At 41.3% G+C, this 19,436-nt stretch overlaps 1 protein-coding gene across 5 annotated transcripts in view; it reads left to right on the top strand.

Annotated features, from left to right (window-relative positions):
* The window catches only part of LIMCH1 (LIM and calponin homology domains 1), a 173,014-nt gene that overhangs the window by 133,023 nt on the left and 20,555 nt on the right, over positions 1 to 19,436 (top strand). For 4 of the 5 annotated variants that reach the window (XM_056489811.1, XM_056489815.1, XM_056489814.1 and 1 more), the window contains 6 exons: positions 2,446 to 2,600; positions 2,775 to 3,174; positions 6,294 to 6,515; positions 15,777 to 15,870; positions 18,251 to 18,417; positions 19,072 to 19,177. In XM_056489811.1, the coding sequence (XP_056345786.1) occupies positions 2,446 to 2,600; positions 2,775 to 3,174; positions 6,294 to 6,515; positions 15,777 to 15,870; positions 18,251 to 18,417; positions 19,072 to 19,177 (1,144 nt within the window). The remainder of the gene's footprint in view (positions 1 to 2,445; positions 2,601 to 2,774; positions 3,175 to 6,293; positions 6,516 to 15,776; positions 15,871 to 18,250; positions 18,418 to 19,071; positions 19,178 to 19,436) is intronic. The other variant, XM_056489812.1, reaches the window with a different exon arrangement.

Here is a 19,436-nt window from a genome sequence, read left to right as displayed (position 1 = left end):
AAGTGACAAAATACAAGACTAAGTAGGACAGGGAATAAATAGGTCGGCCTTTTCTTTAATAAATTTGCATAGAAACAGAAAATGGTAATGTTTTCCATCTTGTCCCGGCAAACAAATGACACTTCTTGTTAGCTGCACCCTGCTTGGTTTACAAGGCCTTTCCAAACCCTCTTTCCTTGATGTGTTTTGTTAAGCTGTCCAGGCATTTGGTATTGTCTGCAGCAAATTAGTAAGGACAGAAAAAACATGATCTGCAGGTAAGTTAGTATAAGGAGCTTTAGTTTCAATTCTGTTCATTCCTAAAGACTGGTTTTAAATGAGGAATTTAGGATAATTTTTTAATTAGAAAAAACCAGAACACAATAAAACACATCTCTTCAAGTATGGTAGTTTCTCATTACAAGGAAAGCTTCTGTGAAACATGTTGGAAAGGTTTTTGGTAGAAAATTTAAGGAAAACGTAAAAACAAATTGCATATACAGCTAAGAAGTGTCTTTTTATAGTAGAACAATGAAGGACTTCAGCTGAAAGTTCTTTATATGTGGGAAGTCATGATTTCCTGGCAGAGATAAGAATAAATCCAGAGTCATTCAAGAAGTTTGAAGATTCTGCTGTTGAATTGAAAATCCTCTGAGCTAAAATTTCTACATTTTCCAGGCCCTCAGCACGTTTTACCATTAACTAAAAGTTCTGAAGGTGTACTGAAAATGCCTTTATTAGAATGTCCTTGGAATTCTGAGGGCTTTATAAAGACAGTTGTCATGGCCTGATATTTTAGATGTCCATGCTATAAATTTGCCAAGAATTAAGAGTTTCATGGCTTTTAAAAATTATTGTTATTCTAAAGGATCAGAATTGGAAAAGATAAATGTCTGAATTTTAATTATGAAAAGAGAAGGAGAGCTTATGTTAGAAAATTTGATAATGAAAAACTAATTTCCAAACAGTAGACAATAGTGGAAGTAGCTGAATAAAGAAATGCTTTGGTGCTTCAATGACAATAATTAGTAACTGAGGAAAATGATTAGGCTAATGTTTCATGAAGGGGGGTTATAGGCTGATATATGTAGGTCATGTGAAGAAGTACTTTAATGAACATTCCCTTAAGTGTAACATCAATAATTTATGGTTTTAAGCTAAATTAAATGTAACGATGTTTTTTCCTGATTTTAATAAAGTAAGTTATACTTGCAGTACCTTCTGCTGTTTAGCAATAAAAATGAAATTAAAACATTTGGGAAACAAAATAATTAATGAAATAGCCATTGAATTGAGTATGTGTTATGAATATCTGGGTTTTATTAACACCAGAATTTGTTAGAGTGCGTGAAATATAATCTGTATACTCATCTCCTGATGTTGAAAAGTTAATGACAAACGTTTCCTTCCAGTTTCCTAGGAAGTTATTTTTCTTTGCAGAAGTTCTGCAGTGGTTGCTTCTTACATGTAAAATCTTGTTCCTTTGCTAGTTGGCTGCAAAGATATTCTACAGTTTGGAAAATTCTTTACTGTAATACTTGTACTGTGAAAAAGATCTTGCTTCTGTATCCTCCACAATTTGTGAATTCATAAAGGATGCAAGACATCATAGGGGCCCATGACAGGTTCTTCCTATGATTCTCTGGTTTAGTGTCAGGCTAGTTTTTCAGAAAAGGCAGAGAATGAGATTCAGTCAATCTTCTGCACAATTTCAGGCAGGCAGTTTCCAAAAAGACTGAGATTGTTACTTCAACAAGGCCATCTCTTTATAGCTGGACACAAACGATAGGTTTTTTACTCTGTCATCTCTCACACCAGCCAGGTATGAGCCACATCACTCCCTAACCTCTCTTGCGCACATCTGGATCCAAAATACTGCAGGGTGGCTGTGATGAAGAACTCAAATTTGGATGCTGCACTGGATTATTCTATCAAAAATCCTCAACATCATGGGTCAACCATATTTGCTTATAGCTTACTGATAGCATGGGCAAAGTATGGAACTATCGGCTCTCCAAGGCAGACTATCGGTGCAGCTGTAGCTCATGGTGAAATAGCATCCATTCTTCCAATGAGCCCCTGCTTCCCATATATATGATTATTAAAATTCTTCACCTAACTTAATTTTTCTGGGGAATTGGATTCTGTTCCTAGTGTTGGCCCAAGTGAAAACGAGTGCCCTGACTGTTCCTTTTAGGCCAAATTTTGAAAAGCAAAGTAAGCTGTGAAATGAAATCCTTAAGAAATCCTTACTATATTCTGCTGTTATCAGAAATTTAGGCAACATCTTTATTTGTGGCATGATCTCCTTTTGTCATTGAAATAAACAATGCTGCCTGCAGGTGATGGGAGCCTAGTCCACAGGCAAGAACAAGTACTGTAACCGGCTGGTTGGGATTGTTGTAACCTGGGGCCACTTTTTAGTTGTTTGCAACTCGGCATTCAGGTGCCTTCCTTCTCTCACAGGACTTGGCTCGGTGGAAGAGTCGTCGAAGGAGTGCTTCACAGGATTTGATTAAAAAGGAGGCTGAGAGAAAGAAAATGGAGAGGTTATTGGCTGGAGATGGAACGAGTGAGCGCAGAAAAAGCATCAAAACCTACCGAGAAATCGTGGAGGAGAAGTACGTTGTTTTCATGTCTGAAAATTCTGTGTGCTCCATAGGTGATAGGTAACTGTGGGCAGCCATGCCTGCAAGCCTGAGTGAGGGAGAGGGGAGGATGTTGATGGAGCAGAGGAAATGGGGGTGATTTCCAGTGTTAATGTGATGGTTTCTCTCGTGTTGTCTTCCTTGCAGAGAGAGAAGGGAGCGGGAGCTTCACGAGGCATACAAGAATGCAAAGACACAGGAGGAGGCTGAGAGCATCCTCCAGCAGTACACTGAAAGATTCACTATCAGTGAAGCTGTCCTTGAGCGTCTGCAGATGCCAAAAATTCTGGAAAGAAGCCATTCAGTGGAACCAAATTCCCCACTGAAAGACCCAAATCCTCTGAGATATTTAAGGCAACAGTCACTTCCTGCTCCAAAATTCACTGCCACAATTGAAGCAACCATTGTTCCCACCACTGAACTAGAGCCCAGCAGTTCAACAGGACGCACATCTCCCAGCAAAAGTGTCTCCAAGGCTGTGCCTATGCTGACACCCAAGCCTTACTCACAACCCAAAAATACACAGGAAGTTTTAAAGAACTTTAAGGTAGGACACATCACATGCCCCAAAGGCAACCAGGAGGCAAAGAGATCATGATTAAGTCATCTGAACATATAAATGTTTAATGCAATTCTGTAGAAAATGGTGACAGCATTCTGATATAAACTTCAGCTTCATGCTCCATGCTGCCTGGTTTAGTGGTTTCTTCATGTTTACCAGTCTTCCTAGAATCTTGACCTCTTCAGACTGAAGTATTTGCTCTGGTCATTTTTCCTCAGGCTGTATTTGTTTGGTGAAAAGGGGAATTTAAAAAAAAAGCAAGGCTTTTCCTCAGAAAGTTTTTAGAAAAGAGTATGTGGTCATGTTTTTTGTTTCTGAACAAAATGGAAGATGCAAGGAGTGTGGAGACCCTGACTTTTGAGGCAAGACCTGAGATGACTTTTGTGTCAGGGGTCTGATTTTTGCCATACCCAAACAAGGATGTCCCTACTCCTTCAGAGCCAGGAGTCAGCTTGCCCAAAGATGTGCTCTGTCTTAAACATGCTTCTCAACAAGGATGAATGGGGAAAGCTGCTTCATTGGCATAAAGAGAGGATTTAGGTTGTACATGGAAGTTCAGTGAAACAGGTTGGTAGTGGGGTAGCAGAGTAACTGGAGATTGATGGTGAGAGAGGCTCCATTGGATCACAAGAACTATGCAAGAATCATGAGAGTAAAAGAAGTAAGAGAAATTGGATGAAAGCAAGGCTTCTGGGAAGAAGTTAGCTATGAGATTTGTGGGAGAGGAGGATAGGAGAAGAAGAGGAAACAATATTCTGAAACCAGAATATGGAATCTGAGGAGTGTGTCTTTTGACTGGGTGATTGTGGAAAATGGGATTAAGATACTGAATCAATGATGGAAAAAGCAAAGAACTGTGATGTATTAAAAAGAACATATCAGAATAAGTCAAGTTTGAAAACACCTGCTGTTCACAGTGCCTGTACCAAAATTGGAGCTTACCCAAGTCTCATAGTAGTCATGTTGTGAGCAGTGTTCTTCTGTCTGCCATTGCTCATACTTTGCAAGTGGCATTCACTTGCTGATGTCCCTGCTGATATCCCAGTAGCATTGCTACCATGTATATTCAGGTTGTTTACGTTCTAAAAAATAAGTCAGCTTCTTACAGCTATTGAAAAAAGAATGCTGTGATGTATAATTTAGTGAAGTCTGTCCCAGCTCTTGTGGAAACCACGCCCCACTACCATATGTCAGTTAATTTGCCTCAAGTTTACTTTTTGGATCTTTGTTTTTTTTCTGATCCTTGATCTTTTTCACCAAGATATGTGTGTGTTTCACCGTAATGTTACTGCATAACTAATTCACATATGTGGGAAGAAACTAACCCATGAAGGCTCCTATGCCCCGTGAGCCACCACAAAAAAATCTGTCTGAATCTTGTTCACATGATGTGAAAAAATGTGATTTATCTCAGTAGGAATTATTCCCTAGTACATACAGCTGTAGCATTATTTTCCTTTGAAACACAGGTCTGTCAATGATTCTTGGCTCTGGTGATAATGTGTTGACTTCCTCCAGATCAGAAGGAAAGGAGTATGTTTGTTTAACTTTGCAGCCAGGGCATCTGTCCTGCTCATTCGAAAATTTGGTTTTCCTCCTTAATATAAATAGAGAAATGTCTTAGTCTAAACAGAAATACTGAAATGGATGGTGCAGCCTGCCAGGTTTTCCTGGCCTTTTTATTTTTGAGATCTTTCATAACCTGCCTCTCCCAGATGACTTGGGGCTCAGTTCCTGCACACACTTGGGTTTGGAAATAAACTCTAAGAGAGGTACTATGTTAAGTGGATGATGTCAGTATAGAAAGGGAGGGAACATTTTCATCTGAAAAACACTCAGAAGGGGTGAAAACAGGTGGTGGAGCTGATTGTGCAAGGGCTAACTGCTTCTGCCTTCCTGCACATCTGGAGGAGCTATGGATGCCCAGCACCTCAGAGATGGCCTCTTAGTTGCTCATAAAGAACAAGCCTCTGGATGCACCTGTACGAGAAGTCAATAGAAGGAGTTTGCCCTCAGTTTGGTACTGATGATATATACTAAGCTGGAGTGCTACTCTTGAGGTATCCAAGCTGTACACTCAGTGAGGCAGGAAGGATCTCTGTGCAGAGATTAGCAAAGCCCTCCTTACTCCTCATGCCTGCTGACAAGCCTGTAAACATCTGTGCTGTGGCCAGGCATGAGCAATGTGGTGGTACTGAGACCTGGTCCTCTCCTGGTCTCTCTCCACCTGGGCCCTCTTAAGGTGAATGGCTAGTGAGTTCTCTGTAGCAAGAGTTCTCCTGTATCCTTCTACAAGGAGCCCTTCAAATTGAAGGGAGTCTTTGCATGCCACTTCCATTCTGAAATTCCAGTATAAAAGTGCCAAGAAGTTGTATCAGTGCAGAGGAAGAAGCCAGCTTGAGCCTGAGAAAAAAAGGTAGTTAAACTGTTTCCACACTCTCAATTTCAAGGAGATTGCCTAATTTTCGAGGAGATTGCCTATAGTAATCTTTTGGGAAAACACCTAATCTATTTGGTTGCCTTACAGAGAGAATGGAATGGCCAGCTTTGTTTATTGGTGCCTTGATTCCCTATTATGAACAATAAAGAAACAAGTGAATGAACTCTGCTGCTCCTGTCCCTTCAAAGTTCACATGACAGTGCTTCAAAAAAAGCACAGACTGCTAGTACTGTGGTGAGGTCATTGAGGTACATAAGCAGTTCATCAGCATAATTAGTCCTGGAGAACCTGCTTGGCTCTTGCATAAGGCAATGTAAAACTCAGCAGTTTTAGTCTAAATTTAACATAAAAATTGATCTTTTTAAAACATCCTTTGATCTGTGATGCACACAAAGGGTGTCTGTATGTTGCTGGGAGAATGGAATGTGGGAAACCAGGAAATCCAGAAAAATTATTTCCTTGTGTCTGTGTTTTGTTTATGAGACCCCTAGGGTCGTAGGTTCTTCTTCTGTTTTGGCCTGTTGAATGAAATATGTGCTTGGATTCATCCCACACTGATAACACAGACTGTATAAATGGTTGTAGTATCATGCTGAACTCCTAATTTCCTAAATTCCTTTGAATGCTACTTGTCTCAGCATATTTATTTAACTGTATTCTGCAGGTAGATGGAAAAGTCAGCATGAATGGAGAAAATGTCAACGGCATGGAAGAAAAGGATAAAGAATGTACAACAGTAATATTTACTCCTTCACCAACCAGATCTCTGAAATTTGATGGAGTAGCCAGAGGGGACAAGCCCCCAGTAGAGTTGAAGAAGGACCCCCCAAGTGTTGAGCTCAGTTTACAGAGGCCTGCCACTCAGAGTGTGCACAAAGAGCCAACAGTAAGACCAACACGAACAAAACAGCCTTACTTTCTTTGCCAATTTTCTGTCTCATGATGTGTTTAATCACTAACTAATGATACCCAAGTGCCTATGTTTGCCTTATTTCAAAAGGGTGTGTCCAGAGCTGGAAAAAACTATAAACAAAACCCCAAATCCTTTGTAAATTAAAGGCTTCTTCCTTTTGTATGTGGGCAGAGAAATAGGAGGGTAAGATTAAAAAACCTTTTTGCAGCCACTGGGGCTTTTGGGGGGATTTCTCTTTTTTTGTCTTTTTCTTTTTTATTGTTGTTTTGGGTTTTTTTTCCAGATGTCATGCAGCTGATAAGCATGCTTTAAATGTGCTGGGCCAGGGAGAAATTGATTCAGTGTCCCAGCCATTGTGCAGGTTTATTCAGCACTTCTCCTAATGTAAGCTGATTAGATCAGCAACATAATTGGACTGTGTGAGCCATTATAATTAGTCTCAGTTTTCAGTTTTCAAAAGAGGATGTGGATGTGCTGGCAGTTTTGAACATTTGGTTTTCATTCCCCTCTCAGAAACATTAGAAAAGGGGATAAGCTATTGAAATGCTCAGAGGGGCCAACATGCTTCTTAACTGCCTTATCAGAGAAACAAATTAATTTTACCTTTTCATCTTTCTTTCCCCCTCTTCCCCAGAGAAAAAGGCAGGAGTAAAATTAGAGCACATCACAGCAGGCATCTAGATGCTACAAAACTGTAATAAAACTAGATAGTAAAAACAAAACAAGAAATAAGGAGAGGATTGCAAAGAGAACTTGTAAAAAGGCTGCAAGCAAGTGGCAGGAGAGGGAATTCTCACCATTTTTTTCTGTGTAACAACAAAGAGAATTGTAGATGTGGTGAGAGTTGGAGTATGATATTTTTTTCTTTCATCTCAGATTTCATGCAAGCATTGGCCAGATGGATAAAAGGGAGCAGGCAAAGATCTGTCCTGGGGCATGATGGCTCATTCATGAGAAAGGGTTTATGTTTTACTCCCCTGCTTAATGCCATTCTCCAGCTATGGACAGCCAAACCATGGAGCCTGGGGTGTGCCGTGAACACAGAGTTGATCCTGTCAGAGGGATCTGGAATTGAGTCAAAAGTGAATGATTTGCAGGGAAGGCAGAGCTGAGGCTGCTCCTGTCACAGTGATTTGGCTGTGAAGGAAAAGCCAGGTAAACATTGCATCTGTTGCAGAAGAGTAGGTAATGGGAGTGTTTGGCAAATAGAAAAGAACCTCAGCTTGCTGGAGATTTGAAACCCAATGACAATCAGAAAAGTGGCCTAGTGAAAGTGTTAATATCTCCTTTTTTAGGATTTTCAGGCCTAGTAAGAATTATGAAGAAACTCAGCAGCAGAAGTCACTGTCAGTTCTTGAGTGTGCTTGTATCTGTTTGATGTCCTCTCATCCTCCCCTTTCTACAGCTTTGAGGATGATATGGCCAGCTGAATGCAAATTTTTCTGTGTGTCTGGTTTTTCCTTCCAATTCTTAGCTCTTGTGGTGATACTGCAAAGGAGGCAGAAGAGTTTGACTCCTCAGATTCCGTGTGACTCTTGACATTTACAGAACAGCTCCTGGTTTGTAAGCTTGAATGCACTTAATGATGAAGCCTACAAGAGAGAATGAGTGTGTGCCAAAATGGTGCTAGTGACAGAGTGTCTGTGCTCTAACTACTACTTTTGTATCACTAGCCTCACAATTCCATCAGCAATGTGACTTGGTAGTGCAAATCATCGTAATTACTCCTGGTGCATCAGCTTCAAGCAAAGGTGTGTGTATTAAGCATGTCAAGGGCAGAGCTTTGAATGGGCTCTTCCATGGAAAAACAGGTGGAATGCACTGAATGTGATGAGAGAGAAGAGATCTGCCTGTGGCTGGAAGGAAATTTGGCAGCCTAAAATAAGACTTCAGGTTCTGAAGACTTCAGGTCTCCATACCTCATATAAAGGCATGGGCAGTAACTTAGCTATTGAGCATACAGAGGACAACACCAGCAACAACTTGATTTGTTGAGGGAAAGGGCGTAGATGCCAGATTACAGAGATGGGGCATGGTTCTGATGCTTGGCTTCTTCACTAAGGGACACAGAAAAGCACTTCTATAGACAGCCTGATATGGATGTAATTTGTCTGGAGCCTTATCTGCAAGAACAGGGCAGCTACACTGGACTCACTTCACTCAGCCTTCTCCCTGTACTTATTTTGCTTCGGACTTTGGACAACTAACACAACGATGTCAGCCTCATCTGCAGACCCTGAAAGCTAAATTGCTCACTGAAGTATATAACCCCTTCTAGGAAGGTTGGGAATCCAGGTTAGGAAAGATAAGATCATCCTGGGAATGTCCCACTCCCTATAAAATGAGACATCTTTCTCAGCAGGATACTGCATCTAGCAGTCACTGTCAGAATTCCAGAAGGGAAAAAAAGGTTTGATGTTTACTCCAGGGATGGAACTTCCAATCTACACATTCTTAGAAGTAAGGAAGCCTTCTGAAAGCCTCCACTATTACCTCCCACAATGAAAAAACAGGGCTGTAGGTTTCTGCTGATGCTTAACCCTTCTGACATTCTAGAAGAGGAGGAGAAAACGACAGAAACAGGCATAAAAAAGCAGCTGAGATGAAGAAGAGCTGTCTAGAGTGGAAGAAATTACTAAAGCTCTTTTGCCTTGAGAAAACTTCTACAAATTAAGCATATCTTCAAAGCCATTTCTAAACTTGCTTTCATTGTGCTTGTATGTTTTATTGATTCAGTTCTTGTTAGCTATGTCCTTCCAAGGCTTTAAATAAGATTCACAGGCAATAGTTCCTCTGATAAGAAATGCTGAGTCAAGGGTTTGTTTTCCCCCCCCTCTTGTTGCATGTATATTTGGGTTGGTTTTATATCTTATTCATTCATTTTCTGCTCCAGGTCTCTTTTGTGAAATATATATTTCTTTTCATACGTACCTTACCTATGGCACTCCTGTCCTTCCCTTTTGATTCTCTTCCTGTTCTTTACATGTCCCTTCCTCCTCCTCCTCCTCCATCCCTCACAGGGCTGCTCCCCTGCTCTTTCAGTTCATCTGTCAAATGAACCAGTTCTGTCTTCTCTCAGCCTGGCAGCTTCCCTTTGAAGTCCCTTCTGTAGTCCTAGTTTGAATATGTCTAGCTGCCCTTAGGCATTGTCTGCAACAGGGGAAGATGCTGTGCAACTGTACTCCAACAGTGCTTTTGGCCTGAAGTTTATTTAAGTTGCACCACTTAAAACACTAATACCATTGGGGCTTTTGGGGAGCTAGGGAAGTGCAGAGATCATTTTCTGTGAGTGAGACCTCAGTGTCAGTTGTCTTTTTGACAAGAGAAGAACCCCATCTATATATGAATCAAATAATGTTCAGCAGTCAGAGACTGGGAAATACTGGTACATCCTGCCTAAATCTACTATTAAATGAGATGCAAAAAGCTGCAGCAGGAAGGCAGGACAGTAAAGAAAAATATTATCAAAAAATATATCTATAGAGTATATAGTTAGAGTATTAGGTAGAGTATAGGTAGTGTATAAGTGATTTTACAAGAGACTTACCTTAGCTTAAAGTAGGTTATGAAATTTTGCCTATGATTAAAGGCTAAAAATTATAAACTTGGCCTATAAACAGGAGGAAAACATTCCACTGGTGTTTGTGGAGCAATGTGGTGCTGATAGGAGTGATAGGTAAAGGTACCTATACCTCTCAATGCAGTTGGAAAAACTGGGGCACAAATCCGAAGACTGATCAGCCATGGCAATACCAGCGACAAAGTGAAAATCATCTCTTCATCCTGTTCCTACCTGTCAGCCATTTAGGCTGTGTTTTCTTCCCATTATACAGAATAGTGGTGGACACTACAAATGTTGAGAAGTTGTATCCACTAGCTCTTTGAATCAGAAGTTGGCAAAGTAAATGTTTTGTTTTAGAACAGTGTTTGGACAGATTTTAGTGTAGTGGAATTAATTTGTCAGTGAGTAAGTAACATCACTTTATTTTAACCAGTCTTTATATGAGCACTTAGAAATTATTGGCTTCCTATAGCTCTAATTATAACTTTGCTCTGATCAACTAGAAAAAATAAATATAGACAGCAACCTAAAAAAGATCAGGGTGAGGTGGCAGTGGTGGGGAGAGACAGTTTTCTTTTAATTTTTCTCTAGCTAGCTTATACTTGTCCATTTCTACTCATTGCATGCTTGGCACAAAATGCGCTTGTTTGCTGTATCCAAGTAACACTCTCCTTCATGTTGAAAAATTCACTGATTGAACTGAGATTAAAGTATAAGCTTTCTTGTGGTTGAGGATTGTTGGCCAAGCTACAGGAGAGCAGGGCTGAAACCCTGGTTTGTACATATCCGGTAAGACAAGTCTTTGTTCTTTGATTCATTACGAGAAACACTCGTAGTGTAAGTCTGTCTGTTCCAGATTGACAGCTTTGCCTTGAACCACACATGAAAAGATGCACGGAGGGCTGGACTACCTGAAGGGAAAAAGGTGTGGGATGAGAAGTGCAAGCAGCAAAGCTTCAAAGCAGCTAGGAGGGAACTCTGCTCTGCACTTGGTTATGAACATAACATGCCTGTCTCCTGTCCTTCAGACAGCCATGAACGTTTCAGTGCCTGTCAGTGAAAGATAATAATTTTACACCTCAATTAAGCAGTAATAACTCCAATGACTATCAGGAATACTTCACACTTCCTTGCAACATTTTCAAGACTTCTCTGTCAGTTACTGATTACCCTGATCTTTTGTTGTAAATAGCTGGCCTGAGTATAGCATTGTGTAGCTGGCAGATGATTTAACCTGTTGAAGTAGTGTTCTGGCTGTAGTACTGTATCTGGCATAGTATGCAAGAAACTAAGCTGTGGCAGCCCAAGATTATGCCATCATTATCACTCACGTCAGCTGCCAACATTAATTTGATGAGGAAATCCTTGTACAAGAGTTTTGAAGTCAATGATTTGTGTAGAATTCGAATCACAGAAGTTTTGTGATTTGTCAGACAATTTCTGCATGTGGCTATTGATGTTGCAACCAATTTAATTTCTGAATGGCTTTACAGAATTTAAACTGTAGTTTTAATCTAATTCTTTCTTCTGCATTCTCACTGTTTCTAGACAGCTTGTTTTGTCCTGTTTTCATAGAAAGTACAATAACAATATTTCACATGATTTTGTGTGCAAGCCGTGTTAACTGAGCTATGTTTTGATTTAATTTACAAGAAGGATTAATAAAGTTGTACTGTAAATTCCTTTGGATTTTGTATTTTTGTAGAAGTTGTGATACTTTGTGTGTTAGGTATTTTTTGTTATTGTATTTTTAGGGTTTTATTATGGGTGTAAAGTTCTGCCACAGCAGTAGCCAATACGGCCATTTCTGGCTTGTATGATCTTAAAAAATACTTGGACTGATATCCTATTTTATGTGATAAAATCCTCTGCAAAAACTGAACTAATTTATTTTCATGCCTAATATTTTTTTGGGAACGCTATATGCTTGTGCTTGTGTCTTTGTTAAATGGATGCTTTGTTTAGCAGAACACCATTGTTGCTTTGTCCTCCCTGCTGATGTGCTCATAACCACAACTGCCACAACTTTCCATCATGAATTAAGGCTAAATCATAAATGGGGAAGCTTGCTTTAACTCCTGGGCATCCAGATGCATGGGGTAATAAAAACACCTATCCAAGTAGACAGTTCTTCAGTTTATAGACGTTTAATAGGACAGTCTTGACACCAGCCTGATGCATGGGCAGAGATAATCACAGCCCCCGTGCACTGAGGTTTTTCATACTCCTCTTGAAGGCTCCATTGCCTGTGGTGGTGTTGTGTGACCTGCTGCAGAGCCTATGCTTGGAATGCCTCTGTGCCATGCAGAAGGAGACCTCTCCCCACACAAACACGTGTCAGAAGGGTGTTGAGAGGTTACATCAGTCCTTCATCCCAAGGCATGAGATCTCACAGAACTGAAGCACCTCAGAAATGTCACTCACTAGGTTACTGAGTCTTTCAGCCAAAATACAGTCCTCTTAGGTGTAATGAAATGTATGCCTTTTTTTTTTTATGCTCAGTGATGACATCATCATTTGATTACAAATATTTATAAAATGTGAAGTATGATAGTCTGTGGTGGAGAAGATATTTTAACAATAGTATCAGCACAAGAATTTTCTTAAGTGTATCATATACCTGTGGATAAAGTACTAGGAAAAAGTACATTAACTTCGTATTATAAATAGAATTAAATTTAGTGGAAATAAGAGAGTTCCCCAGTGAAGTTGACTTAATTTTTTTATAAATTAGTTATTAATCAGTTTTATATTTTTAGCTCTATGTCACTAGCATTTAATTGCTCAGCAGAGGGAGGAGAAAGAGTCAAGTCTCGTGAGCAGGAACAGAACTTCTGCAGCATGCCATTGGAAAGTCAATTTTCCTGCAGCAAGTAGTAGCTCTTTTTTTCTATAAATAACATTTATGTCTATACCTGCTTCAATCTTCTGGATATAGGTTATGGGTAGGTTTTAGTTTTTGTGCTTGTGAAGGACAGCTGCATGACAGCACTGTGTTGGGGTTCCTGAGGTAACTCTAGATCTAGAGGTGATACAAGTGCATCATGTCTGTGCATCACTGCAGCATTCACTGAGCAACAGTGAATTTTATCCCCTTTGAGAGGCCATTGTGGCTGTGCCCTTTCTCCAGCAGCAGCTGACATCAGCAATTTACTTTCATGGGTATAACAGTTTAACACTTCCTCTGTTGGCCTTGGGAATATAACAGTTTATAGCTTTAAAGCCCCTGAGGTTTAAATTAAAGTTGAATATATTTATTTATTTCAGTTTTCCAATTTGGACAGTTCCTTTTTGATAGTGAAGGGTGGATTCAATTGTTTTACCAAAAATGTTATCAATCTAAATACAAATAATTGAATCTACAACAGTTTTCTTTGGGAGGCTTGTGGTTTGGACCAGTGGGTGTGGAGCCTCCTGCTTTTCCATGTGAAAACTACCTTGTTTAGGGCAAATCCTGAGCTCTCAGTAATAGCCATTTGTTTAGGTTTAACAGAGTTTTATAGGTTGTAGAATGACATTGGATAATTCAGGTTGTAGGTCTCTAGCTGAGTCTGCTGCTTAAAACAGGATCAGACTTGAGATCAGAACAGGTTACTAAGGGCTCCATCATTCAAATTTGAAAACCCCTGAGGACAGATATGGCATGACCTTTCTGGCTAGCCTGTTGCACTGGCCTGCCTGTCCTCATGCAGAAAAGAAATGTGTATTTCTGCTTTAAGCAAGATTGGGAAGGATTTCCTGTAGCTACTCCCCTCCCTGCTGTTGTATCAGGAGCCAGAACTGAGTCTGAAGGAATTCTTCTGGGGCTTTTGCAATGAAAACTCTCAGTGACACACCAGGCTGGTATCCAGATGAACTGGGGGAGAGAAAGGTGGGTTATATGAAGAAAAGAGCAATTAAGTGGCAAGAGGTAACCTTGTGGGGCACAGGACTTGCAGTCTTTGGAGCATTTCACTGGGGCTGTGTTTTAGCCTGTGCCCCATCTCCAGTGACCATCCCTCCTGGGAGTGTGTGAGACACGGAGGGAGAGATCTGTGCCCCACTCTTGGTATAGATGCATTCATTCCCAGATGGACACAGTAGAGATGAAGTCCTGAAACTTTCCATGTTACCTTTGTAGAGACTCAGTTTCGCTTTCTGCCGCATCCAGTTCAAGAACTGCTTTTGGGCAGGTGGGAGATGTGTCTCCATGACTTGCCTGGGGCAGAGGCTGGGGGTGGCAGAGGTGAGGGTGCCCTGGGAAGTGGCAGCAGTGGCGAGGATGGCAAGCAGCCAGCCCTGCAAACTGCTTCTGGAGACTCGTGGCTGTGATCCTGGTGCCTGTCCTGCTGAGAGGTGGCAGCACAGCCCTTGGCAGCTGCAGGCCTCTTCTCTTGTTCCCAGCACTGCTGGCTGCCTGCTAGGCTTGCCTGGGTCCCTGGCCCTAGCCATGGCCCCACATCAGTCTGCACCATCTCCTTGCAGGGCATCTTCCTAGACATGTTCCTGCCCCTCTTGAGAGCATGTCTCCTTCCAGAGAGGAGATGAAGCAGGGATTCACAAGCTTTGTCAGAAGTAAAGTTCCCTGGAGCTTTGTGGTGTGTCCACAGGTGCTGACATCCTGCTGGCATTGCCAGCAGATGACTCCAGTTATGGAGCTGTGAGAACCCAGGTCTGTTTTTCATGGGGCACATTCAGATAAGGGGCTCACGTGGGCCTGCATGGATAGGAAACAGGATCCATACAGAAGGTGGAGGTCTGATTCCTGCCTGCAGAAAAGAGGAAATTTCATCAGATTTCCTGCTTCGCAGCTGTTAAGAAGATGGAGGAGTGGGAGGAGGACAGGAAAGAGAGTCTACAATAGACTATTTCTGAAATATGTTACTTTTTATTTCTAAAAGTAGTCTGCATTTTTTATTTTCCTCTCTTAAATGTGCCATTTTCTAGATCTTGAATTAGATTAGAAGCACTAGCTATCGGCAATGGCTGATAGCTTTGCTGCAGATTTTTCTTGATTTACCTTTTGGAAAAACAGGTTTATGGTGGAATCTGCTGAATAGATAAGCTGAAGTGTTACCCTTGTTTTGACAGTGTGGTTTTAACTCTGCAGCAGCCCTATCCATGTCAGGAAGCTTGCTTTTCAAAGGCATTTAAATTATTGGCTTGATACAGTCACCATATTTTTTCAGTCCTCTCTTAATAGTGTTTCAAGTATTCCATTACTTTTAATACTGACTCTGGCTTTTCCCTTCAGATAACAGATTGTTTAGACAACCGTGAAATAAAGGAAGTATTTAATTACTTTGCCACTTTCCAAACCCTAGTATGTGCTATCTATTCACTAATGCATATGTTTTTGTGTTATTCTGGAAGGGGAAACTAGGGGTGAAATGTATGCTTATCTCCAGCTAACACAATCCAAGATATCCTACAGTTTTAAAAGCTTGTAGGAGCTATTCCAAACCAACCACATTAATGCCTGATGATGAGCGATTTGAAAAGGAGATTAAAGAACAGCCATTCAATACCCAAACGGGCACATATTGCTCTGAAACATTCTCCCCAACGCCCTGCTGAGCTCCACACTGATGTGGTTTGAACACACTACAAAAGAGCAGCAAGCACTGCCTTGAGGAGCTAGCACACACTTTCATTCCCACCGTACTCACTCCACGCTGTGTTCCTCTCTCCAGGCCTCCCCGGTGGAACTGGATGGAGCTGACAGCCTGCAAGCCGAGCCCAGCCCCAGCAGTGAGGCACCTTCCCCCCTGGAGTGCCCATCCCCAGGTGGGTGTGCTGCTGCCCTCACCCTGCCCCTGCTTGTCCCCGGGTGGACGTGCTGCTGCCCTCACCCTGCCCTTGCCCTTCCTCAGTGATGGGCCTGGGTTGAGGCACACCCTGTGGCAGGAATCCCTTAGGAGCATCAGCAGCAGCAGCACCAACAGGGCTCATTAGAAAATGCAGCAAATGTCAGTAATCTTGACACAGAATGAAATTGTGTGCTGTCAGAACAGTCATTCACTGTAGCAGCCTCCCAAGGGATGTGTTAGAGCCCCTGTGGCAGGAGGTTTTTCAGGTGCAGCTGCACAGAGTGCTATAGAATCGCCTCTAGGCTCCCTTTCCCACAAAAGGCAGGACTAGATGGTCTGCTGGGGTCCTTTCCAGCCTGGGCTGTTCTGTCATTCTGTGGGTGAAATGATGCACCTGAGTTGTCCACTTGGCTATTTGTGCCAGTGCCACAGCATCCTGTAACCAGAAAGGGCAGAAGCTACCAGTCAGTAATAGTTTCTGTTTGACACATTTTTTCCCCCAAGACATTAAGGAATGGGGAGAAATAGTAAGAAGGGGCACTTCAGTCCCCATATGGGCTTTAAATGGACAGTATTGTGCAGACTCCTAATTTTCTGCCTTAAAGCCTTTTTGCATGATTCCTAATCTGAGGAAAGGAATTTGCTGGTAGAATTTTAAGCTGTTTTCCTCAAAAGTGTGTTTCTGAAACACTGTCTTTGAGTGACACTTTTATTTGCTGTATGCTATTATACTAAGTTTGTGGTATTTTTTTGTTGTTCATTTTTTTAAATGGGTCTATCAAAGTTCAGCTTGGTATGGGTAAGTAAAAAGTGCTATGTCAAGTAGGTGTGTAAATGAGATCTCTGGCTGTAGTTGATATGTAAGCATAATGCTCCTATTTGTTGGGGATAAGTATGTCTTAAACAATTGAGCTTTGCCCTCAAACATCAGTGTGGTACCATTCCCCAAAGATTAGAAGCATATGAGCTGTTAGCAAGGGCTCATTAGCTGCCTTAATTACTTTGGTTCCTAGATGCCAAAGTACATAGTTTAAAAATTTTGAATTGCATCTGGCAGTTGATGTAGAAGGTGCAATCTTGTAATGAAATGACCTAATTCTCTCAAGAGTCAACAGTGATGAGCTGGTGCTGTCTATAATGCCAAAGCCATCTTGGCTTCAACTCCTCAGCTGTCAGAAATGCTAAACCTTAAGTATTGACAGCAAATTTTAATATTGTCTGGCAAGGGAAACTAAGATAACATTACAAAAATCGAAATTATGAAGTAACATGGAGTTTTCATTATATCTGCTTTGGAGGGATAGACGGGGTCCAAACTCTGTGAACTTCTTGTAGAGTAAATAACCTCCTCTGCTGTTCAGTACAAGCCAAACACTTCCATGCTGTGGCCCCTGTGCCTGTAATGCTGGGGAACAGCTCCAGAGGAGTGTGCATCTGCCTTGGCAGCAGCAGCTCTTGTCTCTGCTCGTGCCCACATTCTTAGTGGAGTTGTAGGGTGCATCTCTTTCTTAGCTTAATCTCCCAGCCTGTCAAAGAGGTATATTCAGAAGCTGCCAATGCTGCTGTGGTTGGAAAGGGGACAGGATTTGAAGTTTCTGCTTTGGGAGGTTGGACAGACAGATGTCTGGGTGCTTATTCAGTGCCTGAGGTGCTGGTGACTGCTCTGCTTCCAGTGGTGGTATCAGCTATCAGCAGTCCAGCTGTCACAGTCAGCTGTATACCTGTGTGCTTCTAGCCTCTTCTTCCAGGAACCAGCATCATCTTGTTGGTTTTCTTTAAGAATTAGATGACAACTAGTTTATTCCAGTCCAAGGCTGCCTGTTAGCAGTTTGTTGCTGATGCTTAACTCATTGTCAGTGGAAGTGGTAGGTTTAGTGAAAATAGGCAAGCTGAAATATCCTCTAGTGTCATATGGTCTCATATACTTATCTTTGTAACATTTTAGGGTAAGTTTTTTCACATAAGTGCAGTAAAGAGATCTTAGCTCAGTAAGCCCATTGTAGGTTGCAGCTCATCTCAGCCAGAGGATAGAGCCTGAAATAGAAGTTCATGTGACTCTTTCCAAAGGGCTTCTTCTCTTCTTTTTTTTTGACCATGAAGGATGCCCCATGATGCCCAAGTCAAGTGTAAGCACATAAATTTTGATTGGTGAATTTCAGTCTTTGAGTCTTGTCTGCTCTGAGAGATTATTTTTATATATGTTGAAGAAAATATTTTATATTTTCAAGGTATCCAGTAAATGCACTCATAGTATATCCAGTAAGAAATGGGACTGTAAGAAATAGGTGTATCTGTTTTATTTGAAAATTCACCTTAACTTTGCAACATTATCTCTTATTTGTGGGGATTTGGTTTAGATCAAAAGCAATTCAAGTCAACTGCAGCTTGTGCCAGCCCTGTTTTGAAGAGATTAGAATTTCTCCCCAGTCCTGTCCCTTCAGAGGAAACTGCTTCAAGCAAGAAAGATGTGAACAAAGCTGAAACAGAGCAACAGAAGGAAGCAGCGCTCCCTCCTACACAGGAGGTATGTACAGGCAAGAAAAAAAGGGAGTGGAATACAAAAAATAACAAACAACAAAAAAAAAAGTAGAAAGATCTTACACAGGAATGTCTATTGTGCAAATTGGTATTTTTCTCCATTAAATATCACTTTAGAAGTTCATTCAAAACATGGCCCTGAAGGACTGTTTCATCTGCCAAATCCTATGGTCATCAGAGAGTTCCTGCTCAAAATGAACTCCACAGGGTCTGCTTGTAGAGTTTAAACCTGTAAACTGATGAGACTAGAAATGAGAATTTAGCCCTCAAACTACAGTCCCACCACCTGTTGGGAGGATGGAGTATCCAGAAAGTCTAGACAGTGGAGCTTATCCTCTTGAAGTGCTGAACAAGTGTTTGTGGTGGCAGAAGTAACAAATGCTTGTGACTGTACTGCTCTTTTGGGTAAGTTAGATGTTGGTTTGTTAGATGTTGTTAGAGAATTGACTTTGCTGTGCTGGGCAGTGTGAATGTCACCAGGAAACCAGTTACTTGCAGGTCTTCAATACTGCAACTCCCTGTTGTCATTCTGGAGATAGAGGCTTCATCTTTGATAATGTTATTTCAGAAAATAAGTAGAACCTTTGATTGTATCTGTTGCTTTTTTAATGCTGTTTTCTGCTCCCAAATGTTTGAACAGGTGATTAAAGCAAAAGCTGTGGAAGAAAAGGGGAGTGTAGTGCTGCCATTTTTAAAGAAACTACCTGAAACCAGCCAAGTTACTCTGCATAACTCTGGTTTACAAGGTGAGAAAAAAGCATTTGGAAAACTCAGCAGACAGTAGTTGAGTATGGGCATGTGGTGTTCAGGGAGATGTGCCTAATCCACGACTTGGACAGTTTTGGAGCTAAAACAGTTATTTTCTAGTTTCATTGACTGATATTGGTAGTGTGGCTTCTGTGATGATAAGGACTCTTCTGGCTATTACCCTTAAACACAATAGCAGAAATTGGCACAGCAGAGGGAGAGCCCTATCTTGCATTTAACTGGCCTAGCAGTAAAGGC

This window comes from Oenanthe melanoleuca, chromosome 4 (genome assembly GCF_029582105.1).
Source record: "Oenanthe melanoleuca isolate GR-GAL-2019-014 chromosome 4, OMel1.0, whole genome shotgun sequence".
Classification (NCBI taxonomy): domain Eukaryota; kingdom Metazoa; phylum Chordata; class Aves; order Passeriformes; family Muscicapidae; genus Oenanthe; species Oenanthe melanoleuca.
The sequence above is the reverse complement of the archived record's forward strand: the minus strand, read 5'-3'. Positions and strand labels throughout refer to the sequence as shown.